We start from the raw sequence: 24,956 nt of genomic DNA on the forward strand, positions 1-24,956 counted from the left end.
TGTGGCCCTCAGTGGCTGACCGTCAACTTTGATGGATGGGGAAAATAAAAAAAATAAAAAAATTTAAAAAAAGAAGAAGTCTTTGAACTCTGTTACAGTATGCCATGCCCTTATAAGGCGTGTGATATTGCAGGTTTATTTGTTATAGCACATGTTTTTTTGTGAATTTACATTTTTTGGAGACATTTTTATTATTATTATTATTATTGTATCTGCGCCATGTTAGTTCTGGTTCTTTGTTATTTTTTCAAGATTCAAGATGTATTGTAAATGTTTCTAATAAAACAAAATGAAATGATCTCCAATGGAAATGATTGTTTTTGCTTGTGCGACTTTTTTTTTTAATGGGAGAGGGGTGCTAAATCAGCAATATGTTGGCTTCTTAATGACATTAAAAAAAAACCAACATCTTAAAGAGATGCAAGAAGAGCCAAGCTATAACAAATGAGATTTATTTATACATTTGCAGTCCAAATATACATACATTAGAATAACTGTTAAAAAGCCCTTACATACAACACCCAGTTTCCAGACCTGTGAAGTCATCAGCATTAACATCTGAGTGCACGACCTTTGGATTTAATTAAGACCCTCCTAACACCTTAATTCTTGCTTTTCATCTATTCGACTATTGGATGCTAACGAACCCAATCCTGGCCCCTGAACGCAACCCTCGTCCACCCCCTTCCACAGGAAATAGAGACAAGTGAGAGCGAGGGCAGACCTCCTCAGGGAGATCCCAGAAGGCAAGAGTCCTGTTCCAGTTACAGTGCAGGCAGAGACAGAGAGGAGTAGGTGAGCAGCCAGTGGTGGATTTCACTTACAGTAAAACAAGCCATCTCGGGTAAATCAGAGACCACAGGAGGAGGGCAGGGCTGAGTGCCCTCACTACCTCATCCGATGAAACATTATCCATCCATCCATCCATCCATCCCAGCTCGCAGGCAGCAGCAGCAGCAGCAGAGGATTGTCCATGCATTTAAACCCAATTCCCCACGTTCTCTCCCAGTACACCAGAAGGTTCAAGGCAGGGGTGAGCAAGTCATGAGCGGCGCTGATGCGTCTATCCGAACGGCAGGCGAAGCTGTTCACCCACTCGCTAGCGATGCGGCTAACCCATCTCATTTAAGACTTAAAACTGTGCAAAGCTTGCAGGAGCATGACTCATTTGTTGAGTACCACCAGGCAAGGGAAAGATTCGCAAACAAAAGATCAGAAGCAATTAGAAAGAAATTACACTGGGATGGGAACTTATTGCTCCGAGTGGCCCGATGGAACGCGAGTTGAGCCGTTCAGACTTCAACCCGTGTCCGGCACGTGTGTTTAGAACAACATTAGTGGAATCCTGCATTCGTCAGGGCCGCAGGCCGCTGCGATCTCCTTCAAAGAAACAAACAATGAAGGGAAAAGAAAAGAAAAAACACAAGCGTAGAGAAAGGATGAGAGCTCCCGCCGCTGCAAAACAATCAGCGTGGAAAAATCTAAACCAACTAGTGTCAACTGGAAACCCTTTAACCACCCAAGTCTTTAATCAAGTGTTGAACAAACATTTTAAGAGACTCTATTTTCTAAATGACGAATCTATAATAAAACGGGTGACCGATGGGTTGAAGTTGGGCTTTTTTGGATGTGGGGTTTTATTGCTCGATATCCCGCTATTTGGAAACTGAAGGAAAGTATTTACTGGCTTATAAAATAGACCCTTCCAAGGCAGAAAATGTGACGAGACACAAAAGAGGCCTTATAATGTGTTAAATGTGTCCTTACATTGTGGATCTGCACCGATTGTGTCCCCCCTTTCAAAGCTTAATGCATTGGGTATAATGTGTGTCACCTGGTTTCTCTTCCTCGATATAAATCTCTCGCCGCAGCCCTCCGGCTGTTTATCTAAACTTCTTTACTATCGCTCCTTCATCGGTCTTAAATCTTCTTAACCAGAAAACAGATGAATCAAAGCCCAGAAATGGTTTATTCTACCCGTCTCTGTTTTTTTCCCCCCCTGTCCACCTGTCTGTCTGCGTTTATCTAGCTGGCTGTGTCTCCAAAGTGGCCTGGAGGTGAAGGAGGAGGTCAGTGGTCGGGTCTCAGTTGTTCTGGCAGCACATGCCCTTACTGGTGGCGTTTTGGGTGGGCTCGACTGTGATGGGCACTACGTTGGAGGATGGTGAGAAGTCTGAATCGCTTTGCCCTGACATCTGCTTCTGTGACACGATTCTGTAGATGGCTGTGATGGAGAAAAGGGTGAAAGTGAATGAGTTATGTGGAGATGCCTTACAAATCCAGCCAACAGTGGGACATATTGTGATAAGGACAGACAGCATGGCAAAACTGAACAACAACTGTTCTATCCAGACTTCTGGCAGCAAAGCAGGATTCTTTCCGTCCTCGACTGGCATCGCTGTGTCATGTGGCAGTACCAAGTCTCTTCTTAGGCATTCCCCAATGGGACAATGTACAATACATTTTACAATTAAACTGCAATAGCTAAATACATATTACATTAGGGGTCTGGCTTCTGTGAACCTGTGTGCTCATGATACACATTAAGCAGACAAGAGCCGTTTAAAAACACCCACACGGACGACTCTGCAGTTAGCGTGTTCTCGTGTTTGCTTCATCAATATGTATCTGGATGCAATTTGAGTTACTAAATGTGATGTGAGGGTGGCCAGTTGATCAACTTGACACTGTAAACATCGCTTTTTTATACCACGGAGAAAACAGACATGAGATAAAAACAGCCTCTAAAAGGCTCAATGTTCACTACAAAACAAGACGGGACGCTCTGACCCATTATTAGAACCCTACAGAGCACAAGATGTTCCATCTATACGTGCAATAATCCATCAGGATGACCCTCGCTGACCTCAGATCTGTCTAATCTGTCCCGATACACACACACGGTGCCTTCACTGCTCGTTGGTTCTCACCGCGCTCAAAACGTCTCTTTTGCTGCCTTAATGAGGTGATTAGCAAAGCTGCCCAAAGGGGACCTGTTTGTATCAACGTTTTACAATTTACAAATTACACATAAAGCGGCGGTTTGGCTGGAACGGTTCAAAACGCTCCATCTGGGAAATGTGGAGCAGAAGTTGAATACGAGGAGCGAGTGGCGGGTACGTGGAGACCGTAAACACACGCCTCCTGAGTGACTGGTGTGGAAGCGCTGGGTTGGATTGACAGAGAAACCATATCAGCGGACAGCTATCAGAAGTCCCGGCTTGAAAAGAGACATCAGGTATAATGAATCAAAGTAGATTGGCGATCACAAGCACAGACCGAGGCCGTTTTGCTGCGAGTGACCATCTTCATGGGCTAATTCACCTGAGCTGACTGTCTGAGAGGTCCTTCAGTGTCAACGATCCATATTCATGACCTTAAAAGTGATTCAGGTGGCAGCGTTGCCACAGGCTGCTGAGCGGGGGATGGCCGCGGAGTGCGGATAAAGTGGGTTTTGCTGCCATCTAGCGGCAAGTGAGAGGTATTGTTATGTAAACCCTGGAGAGATCTATTTGTACATACAGTATGTGTGTGTGTGTCTGTGTGTTAGATGGATTAAGAGCTTTAGACATTAATGCCCTTCAAATACACTCTTATGTCTGTGTGCAGCACTTTTGTGTGTTTATAAAGTTGTGTTTTAAAGTGCTGCTGTAAAAAGCAGACTTTTTTCCCAGCGTGGTATCAATTAAGTCTCTCTTATCTTATTCTACTATTTGATATAAACATACCAAACGGTTAGAATTAAACACAAATAGAAGAACTCACCTGTTAGAATATCATGAAAAGCCTTCTCCACGTTGGTTGAGTCTAAGGCTGACGTCTCCAGGAAAGACAAGTTATGCTTCTCTGTGAAATGCAAACACATGACATGACAGCGTGTTAAAGGTCGGCGGCGTCTTTAACTCACATCCAAAACCAGCTGATCTGTGTTACATATCTGTGCTGTAACTGTATTTCACCGGATAATTTCTCATGCTTAAAAAAAATCTAACCTTCCACCACAGTCGTTCACCCCTCCTCCACTTTCAGTCTCAGATATGTGACACATTCATGGACGAGTGGAGGAGAGCATTGTGGGAAAAAAAACACCTGAGTTAATAAACTTTACAAGCGCGCTAATCTACCGGTTCACACGATGTTAAAATGTACGCTTCATCTCAATGGTGGAGGATAAACAGACTTTCTCTGGAGATCGGTCAGAAAATGAGAACTGTCGCAAGTTTTCCTTCCATGTTAAGCAACAAATTAGCCGTAACACAACGTTCTAATTCACACTGAACGTCCAGCGATGTCACCACCGCTCACGTGTAGAAACATTGCGATGAAGATGCTGAAATGATCTACTGCATAGCCACATTTTTAGTTATAAAACAATACCGTTGTGTGACAGATTTTTGGACCTTTCTGCTCCTTTATTAGCAAAGAATGTTGTTAACAAACCTAAAGGAAATTTTAGTTTTACCGAGAAGCAACCAGAAAATCATTGGTGCAACTAATGGATTTGTCGATCAATGGAATGTTGACTGCTTTGATAATCAATTCAAGGAGTTTTTCATGCATGTCCATCTTGAAAATGTGAGAATTTGCTGCTTTTTACAGATTAAACAAGGTAAACTGAATAGATGTGGAGCAAATGAGACATTTAATATATATATCTCTAGATAGAGGACATTAAGCCGGCCACTTTTCAGTGTTTTCTAATTCTTTAAGTTCAAGTAATAACTCAAGAAAGTAATCAGACCAGTTAAATAATTAATTTAGGGAAACCATTCCAATCCAGATAATTCCAAGCACGAACAAGACTAGAATCCTGAAATAAAACAGAGTAAACTGACTGCTGTCATAGGTGAGACGAGTTAATCGTCACACAGCGGTGAAACTGCTGCATTCTTTGAGGGAAAGCCGTCACTTGTGGCTCCATAATGTGATTTGCATGGACGTTTCCATCACATGGTGTTTATGGAAATAACGTGACGTGATTGAGGTCAGCCTGTACAGAAAAACAAAATCACTCCCAACAGAAAGCCCTGACTGCTTGAAAACGATGAAAGAATTCCTTTCCTCTTACACAGACGGCGTGTCTCATGCATCTGACTTTCTTACAGGCCGTCCTAGCAGGAATCATTAGCCAGTAAGAGCGGGTGTAGCTCTGTTCCGGACAGGAGCCAAGAAACTCAAGGTCAAGAGTTGAGAAAGAAACACGAGCCGCGGCCATTCCAAATAATAGGATTGCGGACGGGTTGACAAGTATATTTAAATTATACTTTAGTGAAATCCAAGGAAGAGTGTTAAAACTGAACCAGCTCTGTGACAAAAGCCTTGAAAGTCTGTGAGGGTTGAGATTTATGTATGTTTAATTAAATTAGACCGAGTCCTTTTAACCTGGCGCTCTGCTTTCTGACATAAACTCAAGCACACTCCAGGTGACGCCACATGTATGAAACATGCTTCCCTTTATCGCAGTACAAACATTGTTAATGCATCCATTCTCACTGCTGCAGCTTCAACCTTGTAGTAATCTGAGCAGCTAGAATGGCACTACATACACTACACACACACACACACACACACAATCATGTGAAAGAAACATCAGTGACCATACCGGCAAAGGCCTTGGCCTCATCAATGGGCACGGCCCTCAGGTGACGCAGATCACTTTTGTTGCCCACTAGCATGATGACTATGTTGCAGTCGGCGTGGTCCTGCAGCTCCTTCAGCCAGCGCTCCGTGTTTTCATAGGTCAGGTGTTTGGCGATGTCGTAAACCAGAAGCGCCCCGACGGCCCCGCGGTAGTACCTAAAGGACACGAGAAGAGGATTGCATCAATACGACCTGCGCAGGGAATTTGTGTGTGTCACATGGGCTGCAGAGATATCCACAAGAATGATGGGAAATGAGGAAAGGTAGAGCCTAAATGAGCTTAACACAAAGTACAAACGTCCAATTTGCAGATTTCCGGTTCCAAATATCTGTTTCAAGCCCATTTATGGAAAGATAAGACTCTGAATTTACTTCACGAATAGATGCTGACCAATCGCTGGAAGTCTATAATCTTTAACACCACAGGTATTGCTACCTCACTCAATACTCCTACAAAGGCGATGCATGCTTCAACCTGTGCGTCTGGGCTTCGTTTTTCTCACAGGAAGTGGTCAGCGGTGTGATGTTTTTTCCCCACAGAGGTGTGGCGTACTCACGCTGAGGTGATGGCCCGGTATCGCTCCTGTCCGGCTGTGTCCCAGATCTGAGCCTTGACGGTCTTGCCGTCTACCTGGATGCTGCGCGTGGCGAACTCCACCCCGATGGTGCTCTTGCTCTCCAGGTTGAACTCGTTCCGGGTGAAGCGGGATAGTAAATTACTCTTTCCTACACCCGAGTCTCCGATCAGCACAACTGCAGGAGAAAAAAAATAAAAACTAAAAACACAGGGAATTCAGGAAGAGAAGGACGAACAGTCCTCATCAGCGAAGGTCACGAGCAGCACAGCGTTACTCACAGCATCAGCTGCAAATTCAAGGAATACTATTTGTTTATAAGTGCATTAAATATAAAGGCAGGCTGACTTTGATTCATACATTCTAAACTCCCTTTTATTTTATTTAGACGGCTTGTTTGGGGGATTCCCACTGAGTGTGAAAAATATTACAGCCTCCTGCTGCTTTCAGGAAATAAATGGAGCCTGAAAGCAGTCACTGTGCAGATTCACACTGATCTGTAATTAAGTTTAGACTGGTTCTAAAACACAGCACTCAATCTGGATTAACGTTGGTGCTGACGACAAAAAAAAAAAGAAAAAAAAAAGAGGTCTCCTAAAAATGTCTCTATTAACCGCTGAGTTTTTCCTGGCATAGGAAGAGAAAGTAAAGTGGTTTAGAACAAACTTTTACTTTAAGAGTGAAAGAGATGACTCAAATGACATTTCAGAAAACTAGTTTTACAATAATCAGGTAAGTCAGTTTGTCAAAAGAATGCAACACGCCACGCAACTATTAGGAAACAGGAACTAGTTAAGGAATGTAGAAATGGCTTTAACAAATCAGCCTGTCTACAGTTGGATTTCAGCAATACGGCTCTGTCCATCATAGAGAAACACACACAAGTCGGAACCCATCGTACCTTTAAGGTCCGATTCATTTTTAGACATTTAAATAATCAAGATGTGGGGATATTTATAGGGGACGACCCTTCCCAAAGACGTGGCTGGCGTTATGAGAAGTGTAACGCTGCCATTGGTCATTTTACCTCACATGAAAAGATCATAGGCGGAGCAGAAAAAAATCATTATGCAACCGTCACGCTGGTATTATCCCGGCTCGTCACACACCCCTCTGCTGACACGTTGTTAGGGTTTGCATTGTTCAGCTAAAAAATAACAAATAAATAAAATTCACCTTGCTATTAAATGTTTATAGCGACGTTTGATTTGATTGTTTTGTTGGACACACACTCAAATTAGCATCTGAACTGTTTGAAATATAAAGTGTAAATAACGTTGTAATACTGACAATGTACACTTACTTTAGTGAGATTGATATACTGATATATAATAAAAAAATTGCCATTAATTCCACTTTTATGCAACTTTCACAATAAAAGCCTTGTAAAGAAATGAACGATCTGTCCGCTAGAGATAATATTTGAAATGTTAAAACAGTCACATTCCACTTTATTTGACATTTTGACAACAGGTTGCTGTTAATTTAAGAGGATGAAGAGGATAGGATTAAAACAAGGCTTTTTAGCATACCTGAACAAACTTGTTGACATTGACAGTTCATTCAGTCAAACAAGACAAACAAGAAACCTGCGCAACCCCAGTAAATGAAAAAAAAAAAAAAAGTGGAGTACCTTGTGAAAATACATTTGTCTAACTGATTAAAACCTAAGAGAGTTTAGGAATCACACACACACACACACACACACACACACATACACACACATAATACATCTCCAATCCTGTTGGTGTTAATTCAATTTTTGGACATTATAAACTAGAAACGTTCATACATAATACACACTGCACTCTTCATAGAGATGATTTTACAAATGGGATTAAAATCCCTCGGCCATGGCTCACACACACACACACACACACACAAACACATCACAATGACGAGGAACCACGAGGAAACAGGCACAACTTCAAAAAAGGACATCAGGATGACTCCCTGAGTCGAATCCACATCAGTGGGAAAAGGTTCCAGTGATTCAGTGGGAGCTCACCCAACGTGACTCACAGTGTTCACCAGAGAGGGACAAACGGAGGCTTTAGGGACACACAATCATCTTAATCCATCACAGTTTAACCTAAAGAATGAACGGCAGCTCCTTCCTTATCGGTGCTTTCACGCCGTTATACATGATTCTGATAACTTACCTCTTTATAGTTCAGGTTATTTTATCTGACAGTAAGGGAGGGAGCTGGAACACACACACACACACACACACACCTGCAGGTATTTCCAGTTTGACAGCACACCTTTTTAGCATTGTACCTGTGAATAGAGCGCGAGCACTTCACTTCCCTTTGTTTGTGCGAGACGTTCAACCCTGAACTGACTGCACCAAAGGGGAACAATCACTTCACCCTATAATAAAGTATTTTTAGCCTCAGAGGACTGATTGTGGGACACTTTTCATGCATTTTAAAAGAGACTTGTGTCTGGCAAGAGGGTGAGGTTAAATATTTTCCAACCCCTGTTGAACAAAATGACAGCTGTTGAGGAATTTAGGTGTAATAACTGGAAATGACAGCTTTTACTAGACAAAAGGATGACATAACTTTTTGTCATTGTCTGGAAAACGTGTGGATTCTTCTAATTAATCTGGATTAAAAAAATTTTTTTTACACATCATCCCTCCAGATTATGACCCCCCCCGCCCTCCCCCTCGCATCCTAAAAGGATTGCGTCATCGAGCTTGCAAGATGATGACGAACAGCATCAGCAAAAAAAAAAAAAAAGTCTACCTGGGAGGTCTCGTGACTGACGGACAGGCACGCGGGGGCATCAGATGACACTCGCGCCACCACAGGTGTCATTTGATGACCGGAAATGAGCTCCACAGCGGGGACACACACACACACACACACACACACACACACACACACACACACACACACACACACACACACACACACACACACACACACACACACACACACACACACACACACACACACACACACACTCACCCTTGAACAGGTAGTCGTACTCGTCCTCTCTGCTGGTCATGGCTTCTCTCTCTCCACGGCGGCTCTACGCGTTGACGAGAAGCGGACACAAACTTCTGGTGTCACGTCACCACGTCGTCACTCCGTCACACGACTCTTATCCTCACGCGACAGACGGGTCACTTCCCCCTCACACGTCACGCATCCAGTCGCCGTCGGAGCCCACAGAATGTCCCCCACGACCCAAAAATCCTAACAGCAACTTGTTGCCGGGAAACTTTCCCCTCGCCTTCCTCGCCCTCTGTCACTTGCCATTACCAAGGCTGCGACGTCGACGTCACGTCGCAAGTCCCGCCCCCAATCGTCTCCTAATGGTCATTAACTCAGCAACACCTGTCACGAGCTCCCCGCGTGATTGGTCCGTCGCGCCGTCGCGGATGAGTCCATCTCTCTCCCGGCGCTGACGCTGGTGACGTCAGCGGGGCCCCAGCGCTCCCAAGCAGGTGCACGTCAGGCTCCGCGAGAAGAAGCAGCGACGCGGTGAAACCGCACCGATAGAACGCGGTGCGGGAGCCTTTAAAGGTCGATATCAAAAGAATATTAAATCAGAATTGATCATCAGTTCTGATTTAATAGAATTGATCATCACTCCACAGTTCTTCTTGTTCCTTCTTGATGCGCCAAAGTCTTGGATTACCGCTGCTCACAGCAAGAAGGTTCTGGGATTGAATCCAAATCCGGATTCCGAAAATATTCCGAAATGTCCGAAATATTCCTTCTTGTGTCCGAATGAGTGCCGGGCATATATAATTTGATGCTCTATTTCATTCTGGAAAGCATTCATTGGAATATGATGTGGACCCTGAAATATATAATACAAATGTTCCATATTTAGTCTGATTAGAAATCAATGCATGTAGAAAAAAAGCATCTATTTGAGCAGCTTTATAAGCAATGGTTATAAACATTCATGAGGCTATGTATGTCAAGTTGAATCTTTTTTTTGTTTTTTTCCTGCAATTTAATGTTAAAACTGGAAATTATATTTCTCACTGTTTTCAGGCTGAGGTTGTCGCAGAGGAATTTTCAGCATCATTAGCATTTTGATGGTCTTCATATATTTTTTAAATATTGGGAGTCTGCAGAATATTCCGACCGCATTATGAGGCTGTGAAGTGCTGACACAGCTCAGTTCATGGGTGAGAAACAATTTGAGAAACCAGATCAAAATAAGGTTGATTGAATAATTTTATACTAAAAAAATAAATTAAAAAAAAAAATCAGAATTATTTGGAACGTGTGGAGAATGAAATTGTGTGATATTGGGATTGAAAATAAGCTTTCATTTTAATTGAACCACTCCTGAGGTGATAAAGCTTAATAATCTAATTATTGAAAAACTCTTAATGCCTTTTTTCCCCCCCTCCCTGCAGAACATTTCTGGCACCATAGATGGAGAAGTGTCACTGATAACATCAGCAAAAGCTATCTTCTATTCATGAACCATGAAAGTGTGAAACAGGTGATCCAGAATTCACAACAGCAGGGTGCTGAAACCAAATGAACTGGTTGTACAACCCAAGTTTTGACTTCTAGCAGTGGTGAAAACAGGTAATGGCAGGTCATTTCTATTAAGTGTCCTTGTCACAATGACTGTGAGCCAATGACTGGACCTCTATTATGTGCAGTGTGGCAATCATTGTGCATTTCCTGCTCTGAAATGTCAAAATATCTGCAGGGCAACAGTCTGTTACTGATTTCACTGATCCTCACCCTCATGGCGTGAGACGAGGTTACATCATCATCGAGTTTATTTGTATTTGTTAGAGACGGATCAAGTTACTGATCTAGACCTGAGAGATTCATTTAACTTTTTAGAGATTTTGCCAATATAATAATAATAATAATAATAATGGTAAGACATTCATAATAATACAAAATAGATATATCTAAATCAATAAATTCCACAACTGTGTGCTAAATTGTCTAGATTAAATATGGATCTGGAAAAAGAAATCACATTTTTGTTGACAACTCAAACTGTGAATAATAAATAAATTATTCCAAACACTGAGCTTGTTTCCAACTTGAATGAATTAGGCAGACTTTACTTTGCTGTTAGACACAATTAACACGCAGCGGACAGACTACCTCCATAAATTGTTTATTTCTCTACAGACATTTAAAAGCAAACTGATCCCAGATCATCGGCTGGAGCAAACATAGAACAGTGACAGCTACAATTTACAGTCTGCATACAGTGTTCATAACCAACTGTTGATTGTCATAAAACAAGAAACCATTAAGTTCCATTTACATTTAAAACATCACACGGTCTGTGATGCTTCACATCAGTCCCATTTTACGTAGGAATTATAAATACACCACCTTAAAAGGTAAAAATGATTCATTTTATTTTAAAAGTTTAATCCACAGTCTGCAGGGTTTGTTAAAAATTCATGTCGGCCTCCAGCTTCGTTTATTCACATATATAAATAATCTTTTGAATATGTTACAGCACAACGCTTAAAACTCGTGAATCGGTCATTTCAGAGCGGCGCCTCATGAACCACCAGCATTCATGTCAGTACCCACGGTTGCCGAGACGCCCGCATCCCATCGGGTTCTAGCACAGGGCTGCAGGTGGAGGTAGAAACCACCTGCCAACCGCCCACAGGCCCCCCAACGTCCGTGGGCACCTCGTGTTCAGATCAGATGTTCCTGCAGCAGGGCTTCTTCTCCTCTGTGGCGTCTGTTACGGGGTCGTTCAGGGCCACGGTGTTAACGGGCCCCCGAGGGCCTTCCTTAGTGTTCCCCTTCTTCTGAATCTCTAGGGTAGAAACATTTGAGATGGAAAATCTTAAAGAATTCAAGTTCAAACATGATGTTAATTAAAAAAAGTTTTAACTTTTGAAATTGTGGAGAAACAAAGTCTATTCATCCTAGAGTAGATTTTTCTAGAAAGAGTTCTGGCTGTGTTTAAATTCAAAACTAATATTTGAAAACTGAATATGAACAGATAGTAAAACAAACACCAGTGAACTATGGTGCGTCTCCTGTGTCGGTAAAAAAATATGTTTTTCTTTTTATTTCTGCAGATTCTGACACAAACAGCATCTGATCAGGACGGGGAAACGCTCAGCGCATCACAGACTGACCTGCTAGGACGTTGTTGAACGCTGCCTCCACATTGGTCGACTCTAAAGCAGAAGTCTCCAGATACAGAAGGCCATTCTTTTCTACACAATACAAAAAACAAACACGATAAAATCATTCACATTCTTTACATTTATCGTATTTACACTGATTTTCACCTCAACCACTCCGTACCTGCGAAGGCTTGAGCCTCCTCGGTCGGGACGGACCGCTCCGACTGCAGGTCGGTCTTGTTTCCCACCAACATGACCACGATCTTGCGGTCGGCGTAATCGTACAGCTCCTTCAGCCATCGCTCCACGCTCTCGTAGGTCAGGTGTTTGGTGATGTCGAAGACCAGCAGGGCTCCGACGGCGCCTCGGTAGTACCTGTCAGGTGAGGTGGCGTTTAGGCGTTTTTATTTATCAGTGTGGTACCAATGCCAAGTTATCTTATTATTTAACCAGTATGGTTCATATTTATTACCAGCAGCACACACATAGAGCACAAATCATGAGAGAGAGACCATCAAGGCAGGCAGGAATTATCAGCTCTGCCTCCCATCCTGATGACATCATTTCCTCAGTTCTGTCTCCATAGGAAATGCATTAGGAGCTATCAAATGAAGTGAAGAGCTACTTGTTGAGGGTTAAAGAGCCGATGTGTCGTAGAGTGACGCCTGCGAGACGATCGTCTGGACATTTTTCGAGATCAAATATGCAGCCGAACGACATTTTTTTATGTCCGTCATCCACGGTGTGTCCGAACAGGCCCCAGGGAAACCGAGAAATGGGTCGTTCTGGTCCCACGTGACAGCCTAATGAATATTGTTTTCACTTTTTTCAATTAGGACGACATTGTCTTTGTTTATCTCATTATTAATATTTAACATTTAAATAAGAGTTTGTATGTTTTCAGAGTCATTTAGGATGACTGGAGTGTTGGTGGAAACCCCCCCCCGCCCCCCCAGTAAATTTACAGGAGTGAAAAACAAAGCCAGTGAAAAGTGATGCTTCACATCCCACCCACGCCCTGCTCCCAAATCATTCAAAAACGTTGCTCGCCATTCCATTTTCTGCTACCCTCCTTCAGCGCCATAATTAATTCCACTATAATAGGTTTGAGCTGCTTGTTACAACACAAATGGGTAATGCCATGGGAGTGAGAATTTGCATACTGAAATAAGTCAGCAAGTAATTACTCAAAAAGCCAAGCTCTCAGAAAAGAGCTAATCCAGCGGTGTGGCGTATCCTCAGATGTGTCAGTGACTTAAAAATAACACTGACATGGTTCTATTGTTTGAAACCACTTTCCTCACTGTTAATCCCTCTAGTTTAATTTTTTCTAAAATGAATCAGGATCCACTGAGGGCTGAGTGTTAAAAATAAAAAAAAAACCCAAAACAAACAAACACACCTTCTTCATTCTAACCAGTTGGATTCTGGAAGCTAAAGAGGTGAAGGGCAGCTGGGAATTCTTTCAGGTGATGTGGGAGGAGAGCGAGGATCGCTGCCTGCCCTTGCATGTGTTTTGGCTGGAAACAGAGCTGCTTTACGATGCCGACACCCTGGTTGCTCAATAATTGTGGAGCAAAACATCAATACATGAAATGTTGATATAAAAACCATCAGGGGGCCTGAAGCAATTACCAGATTCTTTACTGCTGATTAAAAATAAAGTTACGTTCAAGCTGCGGAGAGGAGAGGCTCATATTGCAATGATTTTCTCTTAAACCAGACACACATCCGATTCCTGCTGATGTGAAAGCAGTTTGAACAATCAGATCCGGATCTGACTTTTGTCACAAACGGTAAACCGATCACATGTGGAGGATCCTAAAGCACGCTCTCTCAGCACTGATGGGGGTTTTTAAACTTACGCAGAAGTGATGGCCCGGTACCGCTCCAGTCCGGCTGTATCCCAGATCTGAGCCTTGATGGTGAAGCCATTGATCTGAACCGTCCGCGTGCTGAACTCCACCCCGATGGTTGTGCGGCTGTCGTGGTTGAACTCGTTTTTGGTGAAGCGGGACAACAGGTTGCTCTTCCCTACACCGGATTCTCCAATCAGAACCACTGCAGGGGATAAAAAACACATTCAACCCACAGATCAGGACTCAGTTATGGGTTTTTTTCTTGTGTGAGACGAGCATGAGTCGCCCTTTCCAGCCCTACGTCTGGGGCTAATTCTACATCTGGATACCACACCCTCAGGGTAAATCACTCAATTGTTTTAAAGAGAAAACAATGCAGAGAGGAGCTGGAGCGCTGGTGAACAATGTGGGATGTTAAGATACTGTATACCAGATTACTGTTTGGGATTACTCAGATCTTGTTTTAGGCTATCCCAGTGTGCACTGGTGCAAAAATACATGCTTCCTTGTTTGTAAGTCTGTTAAGGTTATGTAAAAAAAAAAAAAATCCAAATAGGTTTAAATTGACGTTTTTTCAAGCAATAAGGAAATGGGAGAAATCCATCAGATTTCATTGATGATCAAAGTCATCGTCTGAATCTGTAACTGTTTTAAAAAGGATTTTCTACCATTACATGGCAATAAAATATTTTTTCATATATTAGTCATATAAGTCATATATTACCATTAGTAAACTACAGTATAATAAAGAGACAATTTTACCAAAGTGACCTTTGGAGCTGTGTAGCCCAGCCGTTTGATGTCAATAAATTTATCCGTAGTAAATCAGTGAACGAATCCTTCCTCGGAGAGGAAGAACAGTTTCCACTCTTCTGGAAAACCACGGACGTAAATATTTCAAACAAACAAGTCTTTGTTCCTGGAATACCAGTGTAAGGTGATTCCAAATCAGGTGGAGCAAGTTAAGCAGCTACTCTTCTTATGTTGGTCAGACCAACATTCCTACTGGGCAAACAGGAGCAGAAACAACACAGACACCCCTTCTGTACATGCCAGTGACTAATATTTGGCTTTCAGTCGTTGGTATCTGACTCAGAGGGAAAAAGGCTTGGCTTATTTGACACAGGTAAGAAGGTATGACCACACACCTGGATAAGATCTAGGGCTGGTCTTATTGCTGAGGAGTGTGAGCTCAGACGACGTCTCCGTTGGCGATGTGTGTGTTAGGTGTGTCTTCTTTAGCACAGGTTAGAGGATAAAACCTGGTCACCCCAAATATTGCATCAGCATCACACCAGTGTATTAGATTAGCTTTAAGCGTGCAGAATAGCAAACCTGTCTTGTTATTACATGTGAATGCAAGTTAAGTTATCTTTTATAGGAAGATTTTTTCAAAATTCCAACTGAATCAAGTTCTTCTAATTTTTATGCTATGCTAAAAACACTAATTTTAAAATTTACATTTATATAAATGTGGTAAACAAACATTAAATAGTGAACTTTAACAGAATTGGGGTCAGATATTCTTTCTTCTGCTGAGACAGCCAGGTGTTCCACTGTTCCTGGACTTTAACTAAGCTAACTGTCTCCACGTTTCATACAGGAGATGAAACGTTTTGGGTCGGCTTTCTTGGAACAAAATGTGACCGGAGGGGCGACAAAAAGATAAAACCGCCCGTAACGAATGGACCATGTGGTGAGATTCATATCATATCACATGAACTCAAAACTGCAAATTACCCATCATGATGTTCAGATTTTTCATCTCAATCTGCTGAGGGAGATCAGATTAGTTTTCTAATGGGCGTCTCTGTGAGGTTTCCAAGACTGAGCTTGAACTTCAGTTGGCGTTTACAGATCATTTATGAAACTATTTGCTATTAAAAGAGCCACAGATAAAAAATCTGGGATGTTTTCCCAAATACCTGTGGACTGCCTTAAAAGTACACCCTGACATCACAAAGGACGCGGCTCCAGTTCTTTATTAATAACAGTGGGTTTAACCTCAAGTCAAACATAAGATGCTCCACTTCTGCTAATTGTTCACTCTGGAGCCAGACCTCCGCATGACTTCTTTTTCCAGTGGGTGAGTTAAGGAACCTGTTTTCCTCTTTTCCCCTCCACTACTGAATAACTTCTTATGCAAACAAGAACTCTGGTTTCTGTGGCGGAGCGGGACAAGTGGCCCTCAAGTTCACTACGGTGGTCCATGAGGGGGAAGCTGGGAAGAATTTTATGTGTTGCAGCGAGATTTTTATTTTTATTTCTGAGCATTTTTACTGCTTATACTTCTGAAACCTATAAATAACTCACAATGCATACATGAGCATGTGTGTATTGGTTTTTAGGTGAACTTTTATTAGTAATTAATTCATTTAAATCCCAGCACAAAGGGTTTCGGTGAAAATAATTCAGTAGCAATATAATAGACACAGTACTGGATTTTGAGTGTATGCAGGATTAAATTCTGAAGAAAACATTTTATTGTTTAATATAATTACTGATTAGTAATTATATACTGATTAGATTGAGAGGGACCCCTGCTCTCAACAGGAGGCTAATAATATACAGGAAATACACTTGTTTTCTTGCACAAGGATAAGTTAGCTTAGCATTGAGAGTGGTAGGAGGTGGGGGGTGGGGGTGGCAGCTGGTTAACAGATGCTTGTGTTCTGTAGCTCTCAGCAAGATAATCAATATGTCTATTTAAAATGATTAAAATACTTCTTCCGGATTATTTCCCTATTAAATAAATGAAGGATTTAGAAGTGCACAAATTAAGTGAGTGGGTCCTCGAGTGAAATCGAACCAGGACTGCTGTCGTCATGAGGTTTAGACTCATTAGACAAATATTATCAAGCCTGATTTTGCGTTATATGAATACAACTGGATTTTACCGTCATCCTGTTCTGCAGTGGAACTCTGGACTGAAGTCATTCGATGTTTGGGACACATTTACTTTGACTTTTCCTTCCACCTGATGGTATTTTTGTACCTAAATGTCAAATCTCTGGAGCTGAACTCATCACCTTTCTGAGCCAGGCTTGGTTTGAGTCCAGATCGAGACCAACAACAACACAATCAGTCCTGTGCACATGCAATCACAACCACTTTTAACACTCCAAGTGCTTAAGGTGGGGAATTTCAGAGCAATTCTTAGTCGTTTAGCACAGACATCACATCAAACCACACTCATTGTGTGTATGGAATGCCACAGATAAACAGGAATTAAAAACACACATCCTGGTTGCAACAACATGCACTACGCACACTTACTGTTCACAGAACCTGGGACAATAAACACTCTTGAAGCACCTGAAGTGTTTAGGACTGACATTGACAAGTCATAGTTTAAGATTGGTATACAGGGAAATGAGCAAGTTAATTATAAATAGAATTAAAATCTGAAGGGCAAAGGAACACAACCCAATAACACATTGTGTATAAAACATACATACAGTGATGCACCTGGGGGCTCAGGTGAGTCGGTGATCAGGTACTCACCCTTAAAGACAAAGTTGTAGGCTTCATCAGAACCCATGTTCTATCCATTCAGTGTCGCCACAACACACTTGAAGTCTGCGGTACTCGGATACTGATTGCAGGATGTAAGATGACACTGACTCACACCACAGCCGGTCTGCCCTCAGTTCCTCAAGCCTCAGGAAGGAGAACGGCTGCAAACACGTTTTTACACATGGATGGAAGTCGCCAGCGTTCTGCCCTTCGCCACCCTTTCCCCCGTTTGGGTTAAGAGAAAGCTGCCGTGTTTGAACAAGACATGCTGAGAGGATCCAGGCTGTTGCTCCGCAGCGGGCGGGGTTTCTGTCAGGGAGTGGTGAGCGTGTGTTTTAATAATGGAGGCCGTGCACGGCACGTTAGACAGGTGGGACGACTCACAGGTACGGCTGAGAAGGAGCCCCCTGCTGGCCACGCTCGGGTACTGCAGGCAGGGTGTTGCCCCATCGACGGGAAATGAGTTGAAACTTTAAGTAATATTTCAACAGTATTTCACAAATTCACCGTTTTGTTCTTCAAACGTCTCTATGATATCATCCGTGCTGCTGGCTTTATAGATTTATGCATCTATTGACATTTCTCTCGTTTCTTTTTCACAGTGAAATTTATTTTCTTTTTCAAATCCAGGTTTTAGTTTCTATTTGATCCCTTGAAGTCACAGAGACAGGCTCATTTTTATTTTATTGTACATGAATGTTTGGCACAGTCACGTGTTTTTAATTTTTAATTTTGATGTCTGCTGTGATTGAATACTGCAAAGGATCAGCAGTTATTAAAAAAAAAAAAAAAAAAAGATTGGCCATCTGTCATGCTCTTCCTTTCTGTTTACCAAAGAGGTCAGTGACAGGAGAATTTGTATTCAGAGCAGTGTATGCATGTAGTGGTTATTAAGGTCTGAATTTTTAGCCCTGTCATGATTCAATTTGTGCCCGGAATTGTTGCTGACATTATGAAAAGGAAGCTCTTTTAAAATGTGTGTCTCACTATTATTAAGATGGTCAACAGTGATTTATTAAATTTTCATTAAAAGAAAATAAATTGCATTTATCAAAAAAAAAAATTATCATGCGATTGTCCATGTTTGTCTCAAGACCGACAGCCAGCAGGAAATAAAGGAGCCGGAAGGGAGAAAAATCTTTAATTTCTTTGATGAACCTTGATTAAAGTCTCCAACTGATTTCAAGCATCAAGCTGTGATTAAAATGCACTTAAATCAAGGTTGTGTGCTTTTCTAATCATTACTTCCTATTTATCACTCATTTGATTTGAGCAGGAAAAGCAAAGTCGAGTTGAAAATCTGATATGGAACAAGTAAATTATATTCAGAACGGAGCTCATATTCAGAACCGTATTACCAAGAAACAGACTGCAGATCTCAATCTTAATTATGAACAAGGTAACCACAGTGTAGTTCTTTATGGTGTAAATTCCTGAACAAATGAGTAACAGACTAACGAACCCTTTCAAAACCTGAAATTCTAGTCATGAACTAAAAGTTAATCTTCTTTAAATCTTGTCACACCCAGCAGACAGTAAAGAACAAACACAAAGTAAAACTGTACAAATATTTGTCCAAAAATGGTTTATTTTACAGCTTTGGGACAAAACAAAGTAAATAATAATTGTATCATCACTCAACAAGCACTTTCAAATTACTGCTAAACTGTTAAACAACTGCAATTGAAGGAATCGATCAGGGGAGCATTTGATCAGGAAATCATTCAGCAGTTGACTTTCAGGGAAAACCGCTGGATAAACAGAGACGCAAGGCGAGGTTAAATCCCAAACAAGCAGTTTTAATACCATGAGTATAAATACACAGTCTCCCCAAGTCCACGCCACACACATTCACCCACTCACTCACAGATACAGTCACGCACACAGAATGTTACAGCAAGCCATGAACGACCCAGATCTAAGGATGCTGTCAGAGAGGCGACGGGCAGAGCTGTGGTCGTCACTATGATGCTGCCACTTGGGTCAAAGGCTCCTCCAGGTATTCCACCAGGGCTTCTGCCTGCGAACGAACACAGAGTGCTGTTAACAAAAGGCTGTACAGTTTGGTATGTGTTTCTTTCAAGCATACATACTTAAAGTTTGTTGGTAACTTTATCTGCTTCTAAAATCTGCACATAATGTATTCCTTACAGAAAGGTGCAGCAAGATCAGGTTCAACAACACACCCGATAAAACCCCCCCACCTTGGCTTTAAGCATTCCGAAGCCCACGGTCTCTTTGGCGTACATACACAGCAGCAGGTTGGCTACACGGGTAATGGCCACCCTTCCTTCCTGAAAGAGATACGGAGAGAGACAACATGACCCACTGTCAGGTGTCTGAATCCATCCTTTAGCAATCCATATCAAACTTTCCATCACATTTTACCATACAATCCATGAGGATGAACTTGAGTTTGTCTTCATTAAAGGCTTGGTGTCCATTCTTGTCGTAGGCCGCCCATATGTTGCTGGCGATGGCAGCTGTCACTCGGGCATCAGTGTCTCCATACCCAGAATATGCCAGAAGGGAACCTTCATTATTCAGTAAGCTGGTGGAAATGTACAAAGGACAGTTTAGTGTTAAACAGACGTGTGACATGATTTCACTGTGGGCAGAATGAGAATGGATTTTGCACAAGTGATCTTGACAAAACGACCAAACACTGATGGAAACACATGTGGCCATCAGTGGCCATAAATAAGCATTTCCAGACTTCAACTTGAGGAAATGCCGACGAGCTGATTTTTTACATTATAGCGCCATTAAACTAACGTTACTGACAACTATGATGTGTTCTACCATATATTTAGTCGTTAACCATAAAATCGCATCAAAGTCAGTTCATCTCAGTCCAACAGCTCCCTGTGGCAGTTAGCATTTTGCTAGCACGCTGCTAGCTGTCGGTACTCACAGTGTGCTCTGGACTCCGTTTGTGTTCGCCTGGCTGAGAACCTGCGTCAAGGCCTTCGGTCGTAACATGACTGGTGAACAAATAACGTGAAAATACTAAAAAAACAACAACAACAACAACAACTAAAGTTAAAAGGTTAAACAACAACAACGAACTGTGGCTAAATAACCAACAACATAAGTCAGGTGACTGTTCTTTCCTGTTCCGGAAATGCTCTTAATGCATTGTGGGAAATGTAGTCACGAATGAATACAAAACTTGTGGCGCATTTAGTAAAGTCCTTTTCTTTTGTAAAACTATTACTTTTAAACCATTTTGTCATTAAAATTAATATGTTTGATTGAAAAATAAGGGATTAATTTATAAAAAATAACCCCTCGACACGCATGCGTTAATGTACTGCACCGATCTGAGTGACCACACGGTGGCGGCAGTGAGACAGGTCAAAAATACGTCACAGCAGCGGTGTTCGGCTTTGGATCACTTCTGGTTAATAGAATTAAGTGAGAAAAGCAAAAACTGGCTTCATACGTCAGATTTAAGAGAAGACTAAATATATCAAATACATTTATCGTTTTTATCCTTCCTTGTCCTCTCATAATGTTTTCTGCACATGCTCAGACATCCATCCATCAAACATTTCCTCACCTCCTATTGCCATTTAATTTTTGTTGCAATTTTTTGCAATATTTGACCCTATATGATAACGGGGAATACAGCAGGGTTTCAGCATGTTTGGTTTCAAGAATAACTTCTGGTGTTTGACGAAGGAATGACTCATGAGATCAGATGCAGGCTTTTGCACAGAAGTAGATCTCTTCTTCCACATTGTTATGTTTATTCAACACAACTCTAAATCTCACAACATTTAATGCAGAATTCATGCATCAAAATGTGAACTCATCATGGGAAATCTGAAGCAGAGCTTCTTCTGTCTGTGAAGGATATTTACATATTTCCTTCAACCATCCCGACCCATAAGATTAAATTATGTTGAGTCAAAAATATGTATGAAAGTAGGTTGTTAGATCAATATAAAAGCATTGATTATGATTGATTATTATCAGCACTTAGATTAGCTGAGTAATGTCAGTCAGCTGCACCCCACCCATGTTCTGCTATCAATGGGTTGAATGGTGGACAGATGGGTAAGATAAGGGTTTTTGTTTCTGCTTGAGGGTGAACTGAACAAACACGAACGTCTCTGCAGGTTTCATAACCGACAGGCTTTACTGTCAGGATCAAATTTAAGATGTCCCATAAATATAACCCTGACGCCTTGTTATACAATCTATTTCTAACATAAACATTGATTTATCACCGGACACCGGCAGACAGCAGAATATGAACATACATCCTATGACGTAAACCACTGCTGGTGTGACATTCTAACTTGTGGTTGAATTAACTGGTGACCTTTCCACAAGTTTGTTAGGTCCAGCTTGAGTACCTCCTGTCCACGAACTAATGAAATACAATCTAATCCTTTGCATAGATAAGTAATGGTTCTTAATGGATATTCCAATTAATGCAGTATTTGCATCCTGCGTAAGGAGGATTCTTCAACCTGTGAAGTAATAATCTGAATGTGTTGATACTGCAAAGATCAATGGATTGTCCAAAGGTAGAAGTTGTTGGTCTCATATTTTGTTCTTGAGCTGTAAGGGAAACAGTCTGAGTTTTTTTTTTTTTTAATACCTAGCATGTCTTTCCTTCAGTCGCAAAAGGGAGTTTACAAGTTATTTTCATCGAAGTGATTTTTTAAACATGACAAGAAAAACGAGCTGGAGGAAATGAAGATGAAGTTCTCTCTAGGAAAGACCAGGTTGGATCGGATCAGAAATGACTTCATCAGAGGAACAACCAAGGTGAGATGTTCTGGAGACAAAGTTAGAGAGAGCAGAGGTCAATGGTGTGGACACATCAAGAGGAGAGATGGGGAGTATGTTGGTAAAAGGGTGATGAGGATGGAACTACCAGGTTAGTTAACGCCTATTTCTAATATTGTGGAATGAATTCTGCTCATTGTTGTCAAAAATACTGACCATTATTGTTCCTGGCTGATCAACTATTTATTGCTGGCAAATGTTCACATTTCTTCCACATTTCAATCATCATGTCTTACAGTAAACACATGCATGTGCACGGGTGTGGCTGCGGGCGGTTCAGCTAATGCCTGTTGGAAATCAAATATGATTTGACCCGAAGCCTTTGTTCCAGTGACGGGCACTGCCTTCTCAAACATCTCAATCTTTTTGACCTTTATCAGAAACAGCCAGCCTGAATCATTCCACTGATAGTTTTGGTCTACACCTACAAGCATGCAGATAACAAATCATTATAAATTGTGGATTTTTTTTGCCCACTCGTTCACATCCAGACCATTGAAGGGGGTTTCCTAAAATTCTACCGGCTGTAAGGTACAGTATAATACCTGGATCGTTTTATCAGACAGTGTTAATTCAAACCTGGATCATCAAATTGCTATTTTATTCAAAATTAATAGTAAAAATAATTTTTTCCACATATTATTTTCTTGATTAGTTATACTTTTCTGCAAGAATGGGGACCGGTCAGAAGAGTCTGCTTCTTTACTATGTGTTGCTGTTTGCCATGTAAGTATAATTATAATAAGATTGTTTTAAAGCTGTGACTTAATGGATTTATTATAGCTGTTTAAATCCTGTTTAAAATCTTTAGCTTTTCATGCCATGGAAATGAGCAGTTCTTCAACGACAACAAAAACCTCATCCTCCCGGGGTCCTACAATATCCCATGGATGGCGGGCATCGAGGATTTCCGCCCGTTCTCTCTCATCACATTCCCTGGAACCCATGACAGCATGGCCCTGCATGGAGGCCCAGAAGCCAAATGCCAGGCCTTATCCCTGAGGGATCAGCTCAGGGCTGGCATTCGCTTCCTAGATCTCAAAGTGTTTGGCATTGGCGACTCCCTCTATGTCATGCACGGGATAATGTACCAGCACACCACTCTGAAGGAGGTCATCAACACGGTCCGAGCCTTTCTGTCAGAGTTTAGGTCTGAGGCTGTGCTCATCAGAATCCAACCGGAGTTCTTTGAGAAAGATTATGTCAATAAAATGGTGAGAAATTTGATTGGTAATGACCAACACGTGTGGGTGAAGTCGGGAATGCCCAACATGGGTCAGATCAGGGGAAAGATAGTGTTTCTGCAGAAGAGCACCTTCACACTGGGAATCCCTCTCATAGATACAGACAGGAAAGGGAGCAACAAGGTCAGCCATATTAAAGATAAAGACAACAAAATTATTTCGCAGCTGAACCAAGCCACTGAAGCGTGCGGAGGTGATAACGCTGTTTTGACCTATACGAGCGGCACCGGCTTCGGTACTTTATGGGGAATGTTTCTGACTCCGAGAGGCGTTGCTGAGAAGGTGAATCCATGGCTCAATAAATACCTGAGGCAGTTTTTCCCCAATCACCCCAGGCCCTGCTTCGGTATCATCGCCATGGACTTCCCTGGCCTTGACCTCATTCAGACTATCATCCATCTTAACACGTATTAGAGGTTTTGTAGATAATGAGGGTTTTATCCTCCCCTATCGTCTTTGAGAGCCTCTGATAATGAAATATTATTTTTCTAAATATCTGAGTCTGAAATTAAACCTGTTTGTCAGTTGTGTTCTGAAGTGGGTCGTTTTGGATGCAGGTGCAAAAAAAACAAAAAACTGTTCTGACTACAATTAACAATAAAATATTTGATTTGGATCCAGAAGAAGTGAGGAATCCATCTTTATTTTGCTGCACACACCGAGTCTCGATGGCTTTACCATCAAACAATTGGTTGTTGTGCTCTGTTATTGTGTTGTTTTGTGTTGTTGATGTCTCGCCCGTGTTTCTGTGCCTGGACTACAGGTGTACATAAAATCATAAGCTGAACTAAGAAACAACTTTAAACCAGCTTATTATAAAACACAAGTCACACATTTTTGCAATTAAGACACAACACGCAACGTTGTGTTTCATATTTTTATACATTGTAGGATTAGCGCAGGAAATTGTTTGTGTTGACCAATAAAGATTTGCATATGCAGCACAATAAAACAACAAAAAGTGGATACTGGAGGTGTTCTAGACTTCACAACTGAATTGTGATGACTGATATTTAATAATTCCCCTTGCCGAACACTGAAATAGTTTCCAATATCTTCCAACTCACAGTTGAAGCAAGCTGATATGATTTTTTTCCTCATTTTACACCTTAAAACCAAAATGAAAAATTAAAATCAAACTAGATGCCACAGATTAGATTGTGATTGCACTTGCATTTCTTTGTTTAATCAGAACAAACTGAGCACAAAATAA

General features: G+C 41.6%; 4 protein-coding genes across 4 annotated transcripts; 1 reads left to right on the forward strand and 3 right to left on the reverse strand.

Annotated features, from left to right (window-relative positions):
* Positions 1-446: 446 nt before the first annotated feature.
* Positions 447-9,503, reverse strand: rab11al (RAB11a, member RAS oncogene family, like). The gene is made up of 5 exons (XM_068323501.1): positions 9,194-9,503; positions 6,198-6,393; positions 5,603-5,796; positions 3,766-3,846; positions 447-2,224 (listed from the first exon to the last, which is right to left on the reverse strand). Exons 1-5 carry the CDS (start codon positions 9,231-9,233, stop codon positions 2,085-2,087), a joined length of 651 nt encoding a protein of 216 aa, XP_068179602.1. The 5' UTR covers positions 9,234-9,503; the 3' UTR covers positions 447-2,084.
* Positions 9,504-11,317: 1,814 nt separating this feature from the next.
* On the reverse strand, positions 11,318-18,025 carry LOC137601258 (ras-related protein Rab-25-like). The gene is made up of 5 exons (XM_068323360.1): positions 17,685-18,025; positions 14,187-14,382; positions 12,503-12,696; positions 12,331-12,411; positions 11,318-12,002 (listed from the first exon to the last, which is right to left on the reverse strand). The coding sequence occupies exons 1-5, from the start codon at positions 17,719-17,721 to the stop codon at positions 11,884-11,886; spliced, it is 627 nt and encodes a 208-aa protein (XP_068179461.1). The 5' UTR covers positions 17,722-18,025; the 3' UTR covers positions 11,318-11,883.
* Positions 18,026-19,253: 1,228 nt separating this feature from the next.
* lamtor2 (late endosomal/lysosomal adaptor, MAPK and MTOR activator 2) lies at positions 19,254-20,810 on the reverse strand. The gene is made up of 4 exons (XM_068324081.1): positions 20,611-20,810; positions 20,085-20,247; positions 19,901-19,990; positions 19,254-19,716 (listed from the first exon to the last, which is right to left on the reverse strand). Exons 1-4 carry the CDS (start codon positions 20,676-20,678, stop codon positions 19,660-19,662), a joined length of 378 nt encoding a protein of 125 aa, XP_068180182.1. The 5' UTR covers positions 20,679-20,810; the 3' UTR covers positions 19,254-19,659.
* Positions 20,811-22,950: 2,140 nt separating this feature from the next.
* Positions 22,951-24,359, forward strand: LOC137601871 (1-phosphatidylinositol phosphodiesterase-like). Its single transcript, XM_068324326.1, has 3 exons — positions 22,951-23,030; positions 23,155-23,225; positions 23,311-24,359. Exons 2-3 carry the CDS (start codon positions 23,173-23,175, stop codon positions 24,155-24,157), a joined length of 900 nt encoding a protein of 299 aa, XP_068180427.1. The 5' UTR covers positions 22,951-23,030; positions 23,155-23,172; the 3' UTR covers positions 24,158-24,359.
* Positions 24,360-24,956: the final 597 nt, after the last annotated feature.

This window comes from Antennarius striatus, chromosome 9 (genome assembly GCF_040054535.1).
Source record: "Antennarius striatus isolate MH-2024 chromosome 9, ASM4005453v1, whole genome shotgun sequence".
In the NCBI taxonomy this organism is placed as follows: Eukaryota; Metazoa; Chordata; class Actinopteri; order Lophiiformes; family Antennariidae; genus Antennarius; species Antennarius striatus.